The following is an 18,365-nucleotide window of genomic DNA, read 5'->3' as shown; positions in this document are numbered from 1 at the left end:
ACCACAGACGGCCGTAGATGCAGCACTTCAACAGCAGGCTTTGATTCCTCACGCTCCCGGAGTTTGGAAGGCCAAGGTCAAGGTGGCAGGCAGTTGGGTTCCTGGCGGGACCTGTCTCCCCTGGTTTGCCCCTGGCCGTCTTCCTGCTCTGCCCTCACGGGGGTGGAGCACAGAGCGGAGAGCAAGCTCTGTGGGGTGTCTTTTATCAGGGCCCTCACGGAATGCATGGGGGTCCACCCGCAACCTCCCAAACACCCTCCCGCCTGCGGGCGTCCCGTTGGGGGTTAGGATTGCACAGGCGAATTTGAGGTGGGGGATGGGGGGCACAGCTTTCAGTCCCCAGCAGCAGTGCACGTGGCCGCGGCGCTGGGTGGTCGGAAGGCTCCACAAAGTCGGGTGGGAGGCAGGTGGCGGGCGGGGGTGGGGGAGGTTACAGTGTGGAGGGGTGCAGCAAAAAGGCAAAACGACTCAGGGACGTGGACCACATCGTGGTGACTGCTGGAAGTTGTACCTGGTGAACGTAAAACTTACAATAAAGATTCAAGATTTATTTATTTCTAGACAGGGAAGGGAGGGGGGGAGAGAGAGAGAGAGAGAGAGAAACATCCATGTGCGGTTGCTGGGGGCCGTGGCCTGCAACCCAGGCATGTGCCCTGACTGGGAATTGAACCTGCGACACTTAGGTTCGCAGCCCGCGCTCCATCCACTGAGCTACGCCAGCCAGGGTACAATAAAGATTAAATTTTGCAAAATCACCTGGCTGGTGTTGCTCTCCTCCCTTCTCCCCTTCCCTCCTAACTCTCTTCCTTCTTTCCCTCCCTCTCTTCCTTCTTCCCTCTCTCCCTCTCGGCTGACTTGGCCTCCCAAAATTCAGATTGCGAAACTGTAAATAAAGTCACCCTCTGATTTGTTGAAACGGGGCGATTCCCCACCAAACCGTCAGTGTGGTCTGATTTGCAGTTTGAGAGAATGTAGATCCTCGGCATCGGCTGCGTCAGGCTGGCCACCCTCGCAGGAGAGGGCGTTGCATCATTTAGAAGAGTTTTAGGCAGGGGCACAGTGAGGGCCGGGGAGAGTGTTCCGGGCACCGGAATTGCGGTCCGCTGAGACTTGGGGGTGGTGGTGTGAACTCTCCACTCTGCACATCACCCAGTCTCCCCCCACCCACCCCCACCGGTACACCGCTGATCCGTGAATCTTATGGTGCATAAGTCATGTCTTGGGGTGGGGTGTGGCGAGGAATGGACCAGAAAAGATTGGATCATGTGAAAACCTTCTAGGTCCGTAGCTAGATTTCTAAACATTCAAACACACATTTAAAAAAAGAAAGTGAAGTAGCTCAGAAGCAGAGTGTGTAGGTCCAGGGGCCAGAATGAAAGGGAACCCAAGTTCAAGGATTTCTGGTGACCAGTACCCTAACATATGTTTTCATCATCGATAGATCATGCCTCATAGACACTGCACGGCACGGCTGCTCCTGACACCGCAGCGGAGCTAAATGAATGTCTGACGTGCAAAATAATACTTTTCCCGGGACGTGGTGGATCTGGTGGCTCCTTCTGATTGGGACGCTTCCAGGGACAGGCCCTGGGGCTCCCTCTAGTGGCCGAAAAGAGAACAGACGCGTTCAGCGCTCCAGCTTGAACAATTCATTTCACCCACCGCTGCATGGAACCACTCTCCTCTGTCTCCCGACCTTAGCGTGGTCTTCAGAGTACTTACGAAAATGAGCAGTTACGTGCTTGCATTTTATCTATCTATCTATCTATCTATCTATCTATCTATCTATCTATCTATCTATCTATCTATCTATCTATTTTTAGGGAGGGAAGGGAGAGAGAAAGAGGCCAGCCAGGGTGTGTACCAGAGCTTTTTTTTTGTTTAAATATTTTATTTATTTATTTTTAGAGAAGGAAGGGAGGAAGAGAAAGAGAAAAACATCCATGTGCTGTTGCTGGGGGCCATGGCCTGCAACACAGGCATGTGCCCTGACTGGGAATCGAACCCGCAACACTTTGGTTCGCAGCCCGAGCTCAATCCACTGAGCTATGCCAGCCAGAGTACCAGAGCTTTTTGATCCACTCGTCTCCTGATGGGCCCTTGGGGTGCTTCCTCGTATGTTGGTTATTGTAAACAGCAATGCTATGAACATAAGGGGGTGTGTGTGTGTGTGTACATACATATATATACAGACGTACATGCACAGAGACTCATGCACACCCACACACATACAACACACGATCTACATTACAGTCACTTAGAACCTATTAGAAACACGGATTCGAACCCGATCCCTAGTAGAACCCCCGATTCCCACTGTTGTTCCTTTTTTTGGGGGGGGACCCTGATGTCCTGAGTTCTTATCAGCTGGGAGAATGAAAACCAGTCACTGCTTGCCCTGGCCGGTGTAGCTCAGTGGATTGAGCACGGGCTGCGAACCAAAGTGTTGCGGGTTCGATTCCCAGTTAGGGCACATGCCTGGGTTGCAGGCCACGGCCCCCAGCAACCGCGCATGGATGTTTCTCTCTCTCTCTCTCTTTCTCCCTCCCTTCGCTCTCTGAAAACAAATAAATAAAATCTAAAAAAAAAAAAAACTTAAACAAAAAAACACCAGTCACTGCTTTGATGCCTGTGCATTTGCAAAGGAGAGCTCACCTCTGGGGGGAGGTGAAGAGGAAATGGAAGTGGGGGGGCAGAGTTGGTCCCCAACCTGCTGCATGCAGTCAGCGGAACCGGAAGGAACCGGAATCGAGTGAGGTGCAGGGCTGCAGCGCGCTTCTAGAATGAGCCACTACCACCAGAGGGCGCTGTGCTGGGGAGCAGCGTGCCCTCCGATGCTGCACAGGGTTTCCCGGGACGAAGTCAGGACGGAGCCCGCCCTGGGCAGGCAGCTGGGGTTTGTCTCCCGGTCTTCCTTTACTTCTCGGTGGGGTTTTGCTCCTGCAGGTGACGGCTCTCCCACATCCGGCTGCATCTGGCAGCCTAGCCGGTGTCAGGTGCTTGGCCTGTAGAACTCACTTCAATGAACACACCCAGCACGACTCCAGGTGGCCCGCGGCACCGAGATGGAAACAGTCAATTCTCGCTAATTGTATTCTCCGTTTCTGTGTGTGTGTGTATGGGGGGCGGGTAATGATCAAGTAGCAGGCACCACGTGCTTGTATCAGGGGGCAAGAGTTTTATTAGCAGGAGAGGAAGGAATAGGTCGCCGTGTCCCTAGAGTGTTTGGAGGGAGACACAGGGCAGGCAGTGCTGAGTAGGCATCAGCTGTTGTATTGTCGGGAGAGGCTGGGTGCCTTTGGGGGAGGGGGGCCTGGGGCCTTCGCTCCCCCGAGCCAGGCCCCCGGAGCCCGGAGCTGCACCCCCAGAATGCACTGTCCACTGTGGCATGTGTTTTCAAGCGACCGTTCGCTGCTCTGATCAGCTCATTTCGGTCAGTTTTAGTTTGCCTTAGTGTGGGCCTCATACGCATTTCTGTAAAATGTAATGTTTGCTGGAGCTCTGACACTTGACTCTTTCCTCGCGGCTTGTTTTCTGAGCGGGCGAGGTATCACGAGTTTCCGGGAAGCCCGGAATATGTTGCCTGTCCTCTGTCGGGGTCCCAGTGGGATGTGACATTTTGTGTCGTCTGCTGGCTGCGGAGGAATCCCAGTTTCCGGCTTGGGGGCCGGGTTCTCTCTCTCTCTCCGCTGGGATAGCGCAGGGTAGGGAGTGCAGCCCCACCCAGGTGGCTGACGAGGCAGAGGCAATGGACGGACTCGGGCGTGATACCTGCTTGCCTACTCGAAAGCCTCTGGAGCACCCACCGAACCTGGAGGGGGCTTTTCTCCTGAGGACATAACAAGAGGGACCACGGACCTGGCGCGCAGCATGCAGCACAGTGGCTGAGATGGGATGGATACCTGTACTGGCCAGGCCAGGTGTCATGCACGTCCCAGGCTGCAGGCTCACTCCTGGGCCACAAGGGGGCGCTGGTGGTCACAGCAACGTGTCAGAGCCTGGTCCTGACAGGTTATACAGACGCTTTACCTGCTGGTTCTCTGTCCACTGCCCTAGCCAGGGTCTCCTTTAGTGACTCAGAGCCTGTCTTCCCAACGGAAAACACCTCTTGCCTTGACTGGGAGGTTGTGGGGGGCTCATCTTACTTGCTGTGTTGCGTCGCGAGAGGCAGTGTGTTGGCAAAGGTGTGGCCGGCCGATTTGTTGCAAATTTGATAGCTGTGAGGCCCTGAACTTCAGCGGTGGTGCCGAGAAACGTGTGTGAAGCATGCACATGTGGTTCTGCAGGCATGTTTGTGTGTGTATATGCCCGTAAATACACATATGTGTACACAGTATGGAAAGAAAGAAGCAGAGTTTGGATTTGGAAATGGGTAAGAACATGAAAAGATCGTTAAGTCACTGCCATGTACTAAAGCAAGCCTTTTAAATTTTTTGCTAATACACTTCTGATTTTAATGCTTTTTAAAAAATATTTTATTTATTTATTTTTAGAGAGGAGAGAGAGAGAGAGAGAGAGAGAGAGAGAGAGAAACGTCAATGTGCGGTTGGTTGCGGGGGTCATGGCCTGCAACCCAGGCATGTACCCTGGCTGGAAATCGAACCTGCGATGCTTTGGTTTGCAGCCTGTGCTCAATCCACTGAGCTATGCCAGCCAGGGCTTTGATTTTAATGCTTTTATTAATATGTTGATTTGCAGCCCATCGTAGAAAGCCCTTTCCTGTTGTATATGGCAATTTTCTGAAATAAGCCACCAAAAAATACTATTGCAACGTGAAATAAATATTTCCGAATAGAGCTGTGTCCAAGATTTTTCACAAACATTGGTTTCTAAAGTGGTAAATGGTGGTTTTTGCCCCCAAATACACTTTGTTTGTCCATGTATGTGTATCTGTACCTAACATGGGTGCATCATGTGTTTTTACTTTTTAACGAGTATTTCTTCCTTTATTTTTAGGCAGGGGGAAGGGAAAGGGAGAGAGGGAGGGAAACATAAATGTGTGGTTACCTCTCATGCGCCCCCTACTGGGACCTGGACTGCAACCCAGGCATGTCCTGTGAGGGGGAATTGAACCAGTGACACTTCAGTTCGAAAGCTGGCTCTCAGTCTACTGAGGCACACCAGCCAGGGCGGGTGCGTGTGTTTTTAATACCTCACACCCAGTGGAAAGACATTCCAACGCACAGCCTGATGGTGCCCGGGGTGTGTTGGGACTCCAGAGCTTGTATTCGTGGGAGCAGGGGGCGGGGAGGGTGCCTGTGGGTTTAGTTCCTTGCAGTCCTGTTCGGGGCTCGGTTGCTCACGTTTCTTCGTTCTTCCGCCAGACAAGCAGATGCCCAGGGTCCAGAAGTCAGCCCAGCGGCACGCCGGGACGCGCGGCACCCGGCCCGGGGCTCTGAGCCGTCCCATGCCCAGGACGCCGCGGAGGCGCCCCACGAGGGCCGCAGCAGAGCGGGGACCCTCCCGTGTGACTACAGATACTCAGAGGACCACAGCCCTGCACACCCACTGCCGCCGCCGCCACCACTGGGCCCAGGATCCCAAACGCACGGCGGCCTCTCGGCCCCGCCCACTCGAGGGCCAGACCCCCGGCCTCTGAGCGCCAGGTCCCTCGCCAAGCGACCCACTCCGCAGAGGCCGCCGCCGCCCAAGCGCGAGCCGAGACAGTTCAGGGGACCCGCCGGTGCCATTCCCACGGGCGCACCTGCCGCCAATCACCTGGCAGCGCCTGGCAGGCCGGTCCCCACGCCGTCCCCTGAGGCCCTGGAGGTGTGTGCCGACCGCCCGGCGCTCCCCCGCAGCCCCCGCGCCTGGGCGGAGAAGCTGAGCGGCGCCCAGCACGCAGACGCCACCCCGAAGCTGGACGGGCATGTAGAGGAGCACCCAGCCTGCCCCCCGCGGGAAGCCCCGCTCCCCCCCAAGGCCCGCCCCCCGCAGACGCCCGGCATGGAGACCTCGCGCTCCCCTTCTCCTCAGTTCGCCCCCCAGAAGCTGACGGACAAACCTCCCCTGCTCATCCAGGACGACGGGTCCACCAGGTACTGCCCCCCGGGGCGGTGGGCCTTGCGCGTGCTTGCCCTTCCGCGAGCTGCCTTCCCACCGAGGGGGGTTTTCGGTGCGTGTTTGCAGGGCGGCCCCTGAGCGGAGCCTCGCATCGGCCCCAGACGCCGGGTCCCCAGGTGGTCCTGGGGACGAACAGGGCGGGAACCACGGCTCCCAGGGGTTGCAGCCTGCTGGGGAGCTGCCTCGCCCCCCACAGATGGGAAAGAGGGCGTGGACCCTCCCTTGCACCCTTCCTCCAAGCCTCTAACCTGTTCTGTCTGCGATATCTGCGGGCACCTCCACAGTTTTCTGTTTGTAACCAGAACCCGTTTTCACGAAATGGATGGCATGCCGTCCTCCCGTGCGCCTTTTCGTCTGGATCTTGTCGCGGGAGGAAGCTAGGCTGGCATGCGCCTCGTCTGGAAGCGGGAGGCACATTGCTTTCGTGCCCCGGTGCGGGTGCCGGAATTTCAGGCGCGCGGTTGTGGGCCGTGCCCGTGGGGACGCCGGTGCGTGCCCGGGGCGGGGCTGGGGCAGCCGGGACCGGCCGGCCAGTCAAGCGCTCTGACTGTGGGGGTGTTGGCCCCTCCCGTCTGCATGCCTTTGAAGAACTGAGGCCTGGAAGAAGCGGAGGGTTTCCGTCTGGTTCTGAAATGAGGGCGGGGGACGACTGGGGGTCGTCCCGGGGTTTCACTGGCCCCCGCGTGTTTGCCCCCCCCAGGCACCTTCTTGGGGCCTGTTTCTGGGTTGGGGTGCTTGGTCCTTTGGGCACAGTGGTTACTGTGGGTTACCTCGAGCCTCGTGTTTGAGTGAGTCCCCTGAGTGGGTTGTGGCGCGTACCCGAGTGGCGTGCAGGCTGACCGGCTGCGGGAGTGGCTGTGTGAGCGGCGCCGGATGGACTGCGATGCCAGGGGCTGGCCTGTTCGGGCGGCAGGTGACTTACCTGCAGGGGGCGCCCTATCTGACTTACCTGCAGGGGGCGCCCTATCTCACCTACCTGCAGGGGGCGCCCTGATTTACCTGCAGGGGGCGCCCTATCTGACTTACCTGCAGGGGGCGCTCTATCTGACTTACCTGCAGGGGGCGCCCTATCTGACTTACCTGCAGGGGTCGTCCTGAGGGCCGCCGAGTCCCATAGAGGTTGCGGCGCTGCGCTCCCCCGGTCCCTCTCGGCTAGGATGTGATGAGATCCGCTCCATGTTTTGCGCATTCCAAAGGGACCGTTTCTGAGACTCTTCGTGTGGAAGGGGGGACCGTTCTCAGTGCTCAGGCACGTCCAGGCGGAGAGGCTGTGTTGGGAAGTTAGCCCACCTGTGGCCGAGCTGGTGCCTTCTATATTGTACTTGTGCCTTTGTTGGAAATGACGTTTCTGCGCCCACGCGGGGAGCCGCGGGCTGCCTGAGGCGCCGGTTGCTGGTGGCCGGGGGCGGGAAGGGTGCAGTGAAAGGAGGAAAAAAGAGGGTTTCTTGTTTCTTGTCGCTTGCATAACAGGCCAGAATTTTCCCTTTAAACTTTAGCAGAGCGAAATGGTATTTTCTGCATAGTTAGCCTTTAAAATATTTTTTAATCCTCATGTAAGGATATGCTTATTGATTTTACAGAGAGAGGAAGGGGGGTGAGGGGGGAGAGAGAGAGAGGGAGGGAGGGGGAGAGAGAGAGAGAGAGAGAGAGAGAGAGAGAGAGAGACATCAGTCTGTTGTCTCCCACACGTACCTGCACCAGGGATCGAACCCGCAATCTTTGCACCCTAACTGGGAATTGAATCCGTCATCTTCTGGTGCGTGGGTCGGTGCCCCAGCCAACTCAGCCAGCTGAGCCACCCGGCCAGGACTGCGTAGTCAGGCTTTTAAATGTTGCTCAGGAAGGCGATGTGACAAGAATGGTGCATGAACCGCTATATTTATTAGACACGTCTGCTCTGCACAATTCCACTGGAGGGGAAGAGAACACACAGTTGTTCCACATCGACCTGCACGCCACAAGCTCATGAACGGGGGAAGATCCAGCCACCGGGTCAGGGGCGAGAACAGCCTTTAATTTGGGGCCTAGAGCGCCCCTTGGCGCCATAAAACTAGGTCTGCCAGGGTCTCGTTGCAGAAGTGAGGTTGAGCGCCCTGAATTAGAAATAAACTGGGAGTTGAGCTTGCGATTTTGCTTGTTTTTTTTTTTTTTCTTTCTTTCTTCCTGGGCACCACTAGAGGGCTCTCTTTCCCGATATGTCCTTAAAAAATGCTGGGAACGCGTTTTGTCCTGGTGGTGGTCCTCGGCGGGGGCCTCCAGGGGTATGGTCCAGTGAGTACAGGGGGGACACCACCAGCTGCCATTCGGGGTGTCCAGAACGCAGCCCCATCGTATTGGCCAGACTATGGCTTTCCATTTTCTTTCCTGTGGGTGCTCTGGGTGCCTCTCCAGCTTCCTCTACTGAGACCCTATTTTTTTTTTTAAAGGAGAAGTGGGGGAAGGGTGGCTCGGTTGGTTGGAGCATCCTCCCTTGCACCGAAAGGTTGCGGGTTCTATTCCCCTCGGGGCACATGACTAGGTTGTGGGTTTGATTCCTGGTTGGCAGACACTGGTGAGTATTTCTCTCTCCCTTTCTCTTTTTTCTTTCTCTCTCCTTCCTTCTCTCTCTTTCTCTCTCTCTGTCTTTTTCTCTCTCATTCCTTTTCTTTCTCTCTCTGTGTTTCTCTCTCTCTCTCATGCGCCCAAGCATTTTCTCCCTCCAAAATCAGTAAACATATCCTTGGATGAGGATTAAAAAAAAAAAAAGAAGAAGAAGGGGAAAGTGTGTGTACTTAGTGAATGGTTTCAGGTAATCCAGAAGCCGTGAGCCCCGGGTTTGCTGCGAGGCCGTTACCTCACCGGTATGACATGCTGTGCGCGCAGGGCGGCTTCAAGTGCTGGGTGGTGGCGCGTGGAATGCAGGTGGAGAGGGACCCCGCGCCCGCCTCTCCTCCTGGGTGGGCGTGCGGCCCCGGGCGCGCACTGGGCCTCCCAGCGGCTGCTCTTGTGCCGGCAGGATCGAGCGGCTGATAGACAACACCACGGTGAAGATGGTGCCCATCAAGATCGTGCACTCGGAGAGCCAGCCGGAGAAGGAGAGCCGCCAGGGCCTGGCGCGCGCCCCCGCCGAGCCGCCCGCGCTGCCCAGCGGGCTGGAGCGCGACCAGATCAAGACGTTGAGCACGTCGGAGCAGTCCTACTCGCGCTTCTGCCTGTACAGCCGCCCGGGCGCCGAGCCCGAGCCCTCGCGCCCCGCCGCCGCCGCCACCGCCCCAGCCCGCAGCGCCCGGCGGCCCCGACGGCCGCGCCTCCCCGCCCGCGCTCAGCTACGTGAAGGCCAGGGAGCGGACGGCGGAAGACCTGAAGTCGGAGGAGCTGGCCCGGGAGATCGTGGGGAAGGACAAGTCCCTGGCCGACATCCTGGACCCCGGCGTGAAGATGAAGACCACCAGGGACCTCATGGAGGGTATCTTCCCCAAGGACGAGCACCTCCTGGAGGAGGCTCAGCAGCGCAGGAAGCTGCTCCCCAAAGTCCCCTCGCCCAGGACCACGGAGGAGAAGTAAGTAGGGGCTACACTCCGCGCTGCCGGCACCTGTTAGGCTTAAGGAGGTCGGGGTAGGGGGCCTAGATGTTTATGTACTTTCTCAACTGCTTTGTGCGCGAGTGGGGGGGGACCTCTCAGGACCGCCCGATGCCTAGCCCACTTTGGCTATGTGTGACCCTCTGGAAAGAAAAGGTCAGGCATGTCGGAGATCTTCCTGAGCTTCATGACTTGGGGTCTGGCCCAGAAATGATACACACCTACCGTAGGTGCCGGGCCTTCTGGTGTGAGACCAGTGTGGTTTCCGCTGATGCCCGTAGGACTCGTTTGTTACAGCGCAGCCGTTCTTAGTGGGCGGTTGCGTCCCCGCAGGGCATGGGCAGCAATGTCCACATACAGTTTTCCCTGTCTCCAGCGGGACAGAGGCTCCTGGCGTCTCGGTGCGGGGGGTGGGGGAGACCCGGGATCCGGGGATGCTTGTAAACCTCCTGCGGCGCCCACCGCTGGCCCTGCCACAGAGCGCGCCGCCGCAGGGTCCCAGTGCGGAGGCTGGGGCGCCTGGCCCGGGAGGAGCGAAGGCGTGTCCGCGAGGAGACGTGTTGGTCAGAGAGCAGAGGCAGCCATGTGTGCACGGGGGAGTGAAAGAGCTAGCTTTCATGGGAGTTGGACACGCCTCCCTCGAGGACGCAGGCAGCCGTCTGCCTACAGAGGGGCACGTGAGCCCGCCTGTGCGTCGCTGATGCGCACTGGCTCCTTGGGGCGGCGCGCCAGAGTCCCAGCGCAGAGCTGCAGACGAGAAATAGGGCGGGGCAGGGACCAGAGCCACAGGGAGGCCATGTGGCCGCCGACAGGAGGGTGCACGGGGTGCATCTCTAATAGATGGTGTCTCTCATGCTATCCTCATGGGCCTCGGACGCTGCTGGGGAAAACCATCTGTCTGTCCCCTTCCCTTCCGTGGGCACATGTGTGCACACGCACCCTGGCTGTGATAGGCATCTCCCGCCTTTTAGAAACCACGTGCGTTAGGTTGTACGCCTATGCCCCTGGCCAGGTGTGTGCAGTCCCGATCTTGCCACCTGCCTGCTTCTCCCGCCCTGGCCGTGCCACCACCGCCCGTGTGGGCGTCCTTCCGCGGCCGCCCGGGTCCTCAGCGAACGGTCTCCGTGGACGGTCGCGGCTCACCGACCTTCCGCCGTCTGTCCCCCAGGAGAGAGGAGCCGAGCGTGCCGGCGGCCGCGTTCCTGGCCACCAATTCCACCTACTACAGCACGTCGGCCCCCAAGGCGGAGCTGCTGATTAAGATGAAGGATCTGCAGGAGCAGCAGGAGCCCGAGGAGGACTCGGGCAGCGACTTGGACCACGACCTGTCCGTGAAGAAGGTAGGGACGCGGGGCCCCCGAGGGGAGCGCGCTGGGAGGCAGGCCGGGGTGTGGGCTGGCGGGCGCCTGCACCGTGGGTCGGGGGCGCCCGAGTTGGTCTTTCGTGAACCGGAGCCACAGCTGAACGGTCGTAGTAAGCCCTTGTGGTTAGCCTGCCGTTCTGACTCGGATCCTTTCCACCTGGATCCCTTTGCTCTCCTTCGGCATTGAGATCCAGTGGCAGATTACCTAAGTGGGCCTTGGCGCACTTGGTGACGGTATCGTCCGGTAGACCAGAAGGTTGCGAGTTCGATTCCCGATCAGGGCATGTTGCCCAACTTGCAGGTTTGGTCCCTGGTTGGGGAGCGTACAAGGGGCAACGAATCGATGTTTCTCTGTGACATTCATGTCTCTCCGTCTCTCCCCCCCTCAAAAAAAAAGCAATGAAAAAATGTCCTGGGTGAGGATTTAAAAAAAAATATCAACTAAGGTGGCACCATTCTCTTTCATTTTATTTTTTTATTTTTTAAAGATTTTATTTATTTATTTTTAGAGAGAGAAGGGAGGGAGAAAGAAAGAGAGAGAGAGAGAGAGAAACATCAATGTGTGGTTGCTGGGGGCCGTGGCCTGCAACCCAGGCATGTACCCTGACTGGGAATCGAACCTGCGATGCTTTGGTTCACAGCCTGCACTCAATCCACTGAGCTACACCAGCCAGGGTGCTTGTCTAAGTTTTTAATTGCTAATTCTATGTAGAACATCCTTTTTAATCATGGGATTCAGTACTGGACGCACGTCTCATTTCCCTCTGTACACGTAAATCTTTAAATTGGGAATTCCCAGATTTCACATGGACCCTGAGAATTTCTGCAAAGATTCAGGTTGAAATGAGGTTTACCATGAGTAGCCCAGAGAGGTCAGCTTCTCTGTAATCTGATGTAACATCAAGAGGATGAAAAGAGGTTTATTTTATTTATTTTCTTGTAAAGACTTTATTTACTTATTTTAGAGAGGGTGGGAGGAAGGGGGAAAGAGAGGGAGAGAAACATCGACATGTGGTTGCCTCTTGCGCTCCCCGTACCGGGGACCTACCTGTCCCACAACCCAGGCATGTGCCCTGACTGGGAATCAGACTGGCGACCCTTTGGTTCACAGGTCGACCCTCAATCCACTGAGCCACACCAGCCAGGGCGGTTCATTTTATTTCTAAATTAAATGCAGTGATTTCACCGGGAGTCAGTATCCTTCCTCTGGTCTTATGCACCCTCTGTGGTTTGATGCTGCTGAAGCCCTTGTGTAGTTTGCCCGCTGCCGCCATAGCGGCCCTGTCGAGGGCTGGGGGCGGCAACCCTGATGCGTGTTTGCGTGCGCCCTGTGCCCCGCAGCAGGAGCTCATCGACAGCATCAGCCGCAAGCTGCAGGTGCTCCGGGAAGCGCGCGAGAGCCTGCTGGAGGACATCCAGGCCAACAACGCCCTCGGGGACGAGGTGGAGGCCATCGCCAAGGACGTCTGCAAGCCCAACGAGTTCGACAAGTTCCGGATGTTCATCGGGGACCTGGACAAGGTGGTGAACCTCCTGCTGTCCCTGTCGGGCCGCCTGGCCCGGGTGGAGAACGCCCTCAACAATTTGGACGACAGTACTTCTCCTGGGGATCGGGTACGTAGGACCGCCTCTGACCTGGAAATGGGGGGCTGGGGGGCTGGTGTGGGAAGGTTGTCCTTGGGCTGTTGTGTGAATGGCATGAAGCCTCACACAGCGGCCTGTCCACCTCGTAGTACGGGATGCTATTGAAAGGGAGTGGGCCCTCTCTTCCGGTCATAGGGGGTAACCTGGCCCTCCCGGTACTGGCTTCACTGCCCTCACCTCACGGCATCCCTCAGCAGAAGGGCCGGCATCCCTGTGGCTGTGTGCAGCTGCCTCGCCTCCCACCTTCCATTGTCACGTTGAGGTGCCCGTCGGTGGCCAGGTCTTCAGTGTGGCTGGTGTTGAACGATCCCCTCCATGTGGGTGGGCAGCTCAGGGTTTCCGAGACAGACAGGCCGATGAGTTGGGAGACACAGAGTGAGGTTTTAGAAGGCTTCCTCCATGTCTCCAGTAGACAAGGAACATGCAGACAGACCACGAGGTCCCCCCCATCATGTCTGCAGTGTCGGGTCATCAGGGAACTCAACCGATCTTAGCCTGAGCCGGATTTCTGGAATCTGTTATGACCTCCTTCCCTTCCGGCTTGGAGTTCATTGGTGTAGCCTCCCCTATCTCCAGCCAAGCTCACGGCACCTTGCTTTTGCAAGCACCTGAGTGCAGGTGTCCCCAGGGGCAGGTGGCACAGCCTGGCCCAGTGTGTGCTCAGGGGCTGCACACCTGGATCAGCTTCTGTGGCAGCTCTCGCTGTGTTGGCACGCTGCAGGGCACGCCCGCCTCCTGGACGCTGGCCCGTGGCCTTGGCCCACAGTCCTCTGCCCAGCTGCAAAGCAGTAGGGTAGCAGGGAGCGTGTGTGCCAGCCCAGTGAACATGAGGAAGTCCCACTGAGGAAAGAATTTCTGGCACGCTCCCCAACCCCCAGCCCCCGCTGACATTAGAGTTGTATTCCTGGCTTCCTTTGTCTGTGTTCGTGACCCTGGCTCAGGGGGGACCTAGGGAACCGATGCGCATGTTTTGTGGGTAGAGGGTGACCTCGAGTGCACCCTATTGGGAATGGGGTCGTCTATGTGCCCAGAGCGAGACCCTTGCGAGGAGAGAGGGAGCCTACCCCCCACAGCCCGTCGAGTCTCTCCTGCCCCACTCTCTGCTCCCGCCTACGCCTTGTCTGCAAGTCCGCCCCCAGGCCCCTCCTCCCAGGAGAGTTTAGAAACACTGCCTGAGAATTTCTGTGTTTTGTGTTTTTTTTAAAGATTTTATTTATTTTATTTTTTAGAGCGAGGGGAAGGGAGGGAGAAAGAGAGGGAGAGAAACATCAACGTGTGGTCAGCTCTCGCAGGCCTCTAAACCAGGGACCCAGCCCACAACCCCAGGCACGTGCACTGACTGGGAATAGAACCTGCGACCCTTTGGTTCGCAGGCCGCCGCTCAATCCATTGATTGAGTCACACCAGCCAGGACCAAATTCTGTGGTTTCTAGTGTCTTGATCACTCTTGGGCTGGTTGGGGCTATTTGTGGTAGCCGCTGGGGGCAGGTAGGCGCGGTCCGAGAGCGCTGGGTGGATGGGGGGTGGGTGTGAGGACTGGACGGGGCAGCCCGCCGTGGCCGCGTGTCCACTCTGCGCAAATTCCCAGAGATCTGTGCGTAGCCCTGGTCCCAGAGCCCCTGGTGTTTCGGGGGCGTTGGCCACAGCCCTCTCCCTGCCTCCACCGCGGTCCTTCACAGCCGCGTCTCTCCCTCTGCCCGCAGCAATCGCTGCTCGAGAAGCAGCGGGTCCTCGTCCAGCAGCACGAGGACGCCAAGGAGCTGAAGGAGAACCTGGACCGCCGCGAGCGCCTGGTGTGCGACATCCTGGCCAGCTACCTGAGCGACGAGAGCCTGGCGGACTACGAGTACTTTGTGAAGATGAAGTCGGCCCTCATCATCGAGCAGCGGGAGCTGGAGGACAAGATCCACCTGGGCGAGGAGCAGCTCAGGTGCTTGGTGGACAGCCTCCAGCCCGACAGGGGCAAGTGACCGGGTCCTCGCCGGCGGGGCGTGGACGCACGGGGCCTGGGCACTGCGGTCCCCGGGCTGCGAGCGGAAGCACGGCCTGTGTGTATGCCCCGCGGCCAGAACTCTCCCTGCCGTGGCGAGGGGGCCCTGGGGAAAGCAGGAACTCCCGCGTGTGTTTGGGACGATTTATGGAAGCTGTTGGCTTCCCTTTAGAGCACGGGGCCCGGTGGCTGCCAGTCGGCCGTTCTCCTTCCCAAGGAACCAGACGTGGCGCTTAGTCTGCGGTCCGTGGCGGTCTCTGCCCTGCGTCCTTGGGCTCCGGGCCTGTGGTGCAGGCGGGGCTCGTGCGTGGCGGCCAGTGGGTCCTGCCTCCCCCGCCTTCGCTGCTGGACCAGCCTCCTGGGAAGCAACGGACGGCGTGTGCGGGGCGCACGGCAGGGGACCCCTGGTCCACGTCCTCTCGTGGGACTCCTCCCGGCCACGGGCCTCCCTCTCTTTCGTCCACGTTTGTCCCACGGCGTTAGTGTTCCTTGTCTCTCTCATGTAACGACGTGCCCTGACCTAGCAAAGCCCGTGATGATGATAATTTATTAACATTTTGTAAAGGTGACTACTTCGCCAGTGGTTCAAAACCAACTGTGAAACGCGTAAGCCGCACGTCGGGTGCCCTCACGCTACACCCGCAGCACAGATGGTGAGCGTGCCGCTAACCCTTCGCCCGCCTGCCCTGGCGGCACGGGGCGGGGGCTGCCCTGCGGCGTGCAGCGGCGCGGTGACGTGTGTGTCTGGTCGTCTCGTGCTCGCTCGATGTTTGTCTCATGAGCCCAACAGGATGTTCCTTAAGTTCCTTTCCCCCCAGAACAGTTGTTTTGTGTGTGTACGGTCCCATTCGTGGTGATCGGCTACTTGCCTGTGTTTCCCTCTTTAAATTGACCAGCACGGCCGTGAAGGCTGCGATCCGTTTCCTGGAAGAATCCAGCCTCCGGTGTTTCAGAGGTCCCATCGCCAGTATAAACCTGCCATCGAGTTCACAGACTCTGCCCCGCTTATGGATGGAAACGGCAAGATTCTGAAGAGAGTCTATTCACTTAAAACAAAACAAAACAAAACACACCATCGTGCTGTCCATTTCTAGTTGACAAGTCACAGACTGGGAGGAAATATTGGCATGTCACGCGTGTGACAAGGGAATTGTCTCCAGAATACGTAAAGGACTGAACAAAAAAATCTGCCATCAGAGAAAAACAGCCCCTGTTGAAACGCGGGCCGGAGATTGCACCAAAGAGGACCAGCGTGGCACATACATGCGCACAGTGGAAGGCTGGGGAACCGCCACCGGCCTGGTTGGGGGCTCCTGACGTCTCCCTAAATCGTCGTAGGGCTGTGCCTGTCTCCACGGATGCCCACCTGACCACAGGCGTGGTTGATGGCGGGGGATCCCTTGGATGAGTTCACGTGAAGGTAACATCTGGACACTTGTTTGACGGAGGGATCGTTGTCTTACCCGATGCCCCTTATTGCCATGAAAGACGTTTTCCAGCAAGTGCAGAGGAGACATCTCTTTGTCGGGGGGCGGGGACCGCCGCCTTATCAAAACGCACCCACGCAGAAATGTCTCAGGACATGTGTCCATCCTTCAGGAGCCAGAGCGGGGGAGCCGGACTCCCGTGCCCACGTCCTTGAGCCGAACGGAGGGGTCCCAACGGGCACGCCCCGCTAACGCAGGCAATAAGCCTCTCTCTGGCAACCCACCCACCCCGGAAAGACAGAGGCCTTTCTGGACGTCTTCATGCCCACCGGGGGAAGCTCTGTGGCTTGAGCAATCCGCCAACGAAGTGTCCTCCTTCGCGCCCGGCCGCGAGCTCCGGAGACCGGAAGGTCCAGCTGCCTGTTGGCGGACCTCCCCCCGTCTCCCTGCCCGGGGGGGCCGCCACCCTCCTTTCCGTGTGTGTTTGCTTTTTCCTTTAGACCCGAGGTTTCGTCTGTGATGCCTCCCCCTCAGATACCGTCTTGTGCTGGTGTCGATGCCCTGTCCAGTGTGGAGAACAGAGTCTGTGTGTCCGTACCCTGCCTTCGATGTGTCCCGAGCACTTTCTCATACGTGGCCACATGCAGTGCTGTTCCCCTGTTTGCCTGTTCCGTGTCTGGGGAGTGGGGTGGGGGGACCCAAAGATTCCGGCGAGTCGATGTATATACGTGATGTTGTATATAGTTCCATGATTGCCTAGAGAACCTGTCTGGTGCTACTGTTTGCCCTGGGCATTCCTGGAGGGGCGGGGGGCTGCCTCCTGAGCCCGTGGCGTCGCTCCGCTGCGGCACGCCCCGACTCCGGGCAGCCCCCCGTGCCCGCGGCTCACTGCGGAAACTGTGTGCAGGTGTCGCGCCCGACACTTACCTCTCTCTACACACCGTCCTGCTTGACTTTCACGAAATAAATAGTGTCTCCGAGTGCACAGCGTGTGTCTCTGATTCACCGACGTGAGGATGTCGGCTTGTGCAAACATTGACAGGGTCCTCCGCATCGGTCGGATTCCAAAACCATCGAATCACTGGGGGATGGGGTGACGCGTGTGTGGCTGCTGATGCCACTGCGTTGGCTGTCCAGAAACACCAGGGACAGGGGTGACGTGGGTTAGCTGTTGCCCCAGGAACGCTGCATGACTAGCAGCTGGGAAACACCCACTGTGTCCAGGGCGAAGCAGTTCTGAGCTCACGGGCGTGTAGATCAGCAGGCTCCGGCCCTTCAGTGCCTGTCACCTTACTCCTGGCCAGGGCATGTCAGGTGGCAGGTACGGGCAGAAATGAGACCAGAGACAAAGGTGCCTTTCACATCTCTGCTCCCTGCGCACCTGCTGAGCTTCCCTTGAAGAAGCACGTCCCACAGCCAAACCCGAGGCCCAAGCGGGGCGGGGCGGATGAACTCCTTCCGTGCGAGGAACCGTTCAGTCCCCTGGCCAAGGGCAGCTACAGGGAAGGATTGGGGCCGCCCACAGACTCCACCCCCTACACCAGGGCCTGCTCGTGCAGAGTGGCGGTAACAGACCCTGACCCGCAACCCAAGCTCCTGGAGCAGAGCCCCTCTGCCTCTGTCCTTCTTGGCTTAGCCTCGCCGAGCCTCAGTTTCCCCCTTTGTGTTTGGAGAAGAGCTACTGTGAGGTCGTGCACACGTGCTTAGAACCCAGGCCAGCATGTTTAAGCCTCTATGCTTGTCACGGAGCATGTCTCGGGGACCCGAAGCTTAGACCGTGGAGAGGCAACTGGAATCTGCGGATCGGAAAGTCAACACTCATGCTTTTGCTGGTGTTCGTTTATCTTCCTTAAATGTACGTGTAGCTCCCATACATTTCCGTATTTCATGTAGGAGTATTTGGGCTTTCTTTTGAAGTCTGGTGGTGTTTTTGTGACCAGAACTGTGTCGTCAGAGCTGCTGTTTATATCCAGTAGCTGACGACTAGTGGAATGGGTTTCGTCAGATGCCGTTTTGCCTAGAGTCGCCATTTCTGAGAACCTGTCGACAGTGTGAGGTAAGGACTCACTGTATCTCTTTCCGAGGGACTTTCAGAGCGTGGTACGGTTGCCAGGTAAGGCTGCAATGAAGAACCCCATCTGCTCTGGCCGGTGGGCTCAGCCGGTTGGAGCGTCGTCCCGTAAACCAAAAAGTTGTGGGTTCAATTCCTGCTCAGAATGCTTGCCTGGGTTGTGCGGGTTCTGTCCGCAGTTGGGGTGGGTACGGGAGCCAACCAGTGGAGGTTTCTCTCGCACATCCACATTGATGTTTCCCTCTCT

The 18,365-nt window shown here is 57.9% G+C and overlaps 1 protein-coding gene across 1 annotated transcript in view; it reads left to right on the top strand.

Annotated features, from left to right (window-relative positions):
* The window catches only part of SHROOM2 (shroom family member 2), a 92,802-nt gene extending 75,774 nt beyond the window's left edge, over nucleotides 1–17,028 (top strand). The window contains 6 exon segments of the mRNA XM_045855889.1: nucleotides 5,325–6,038; nucleotides 9,059–9,292; nucleotides 9,294–9,602; nucleotides 10,792–10,963; nucleotides 12,328–12,600; nucleotides 14,334–17,028. Of these exon segments, the coding sequence (XP_045711845.1) occupies nucleotides 5,325–6,038; nucleotides 9,059–9,292; nucleotides 9,294–9,602; nucleotides 10,792–10,963; nucleotides 12,328–12,600; nucleotides 14,334–14,600 (1,969 nt within the window). The 3' untranslated portion in view covers nucleotides 14,601–17,028.
* The last annotated feature ends 1,337 nt before the right edge of the window (nucleotides 17,029–18,365 follow it).

This window comes from Phyllostomus hastatus, unplaced genomic scaffold (genome assembly GCF_019186645.2).
Source record: "Phyllostomus hastatus isolate PE091 unplaced genomic scaffold, TTU_PhHast_1.1 phas_scaffold_12, whole genome shotgun sequence".
In the NCBI taxonomy this organism is placed as follows: Eukaryota; Metazoa; Chordata; class Mammalia; order Chiroptera; family Phyllostomidae; genus Phyllostomus; species Phyllostomus hastatus.
This window is presented reverse-complemented; position numbering and strand designations above follow the sequence as displayed.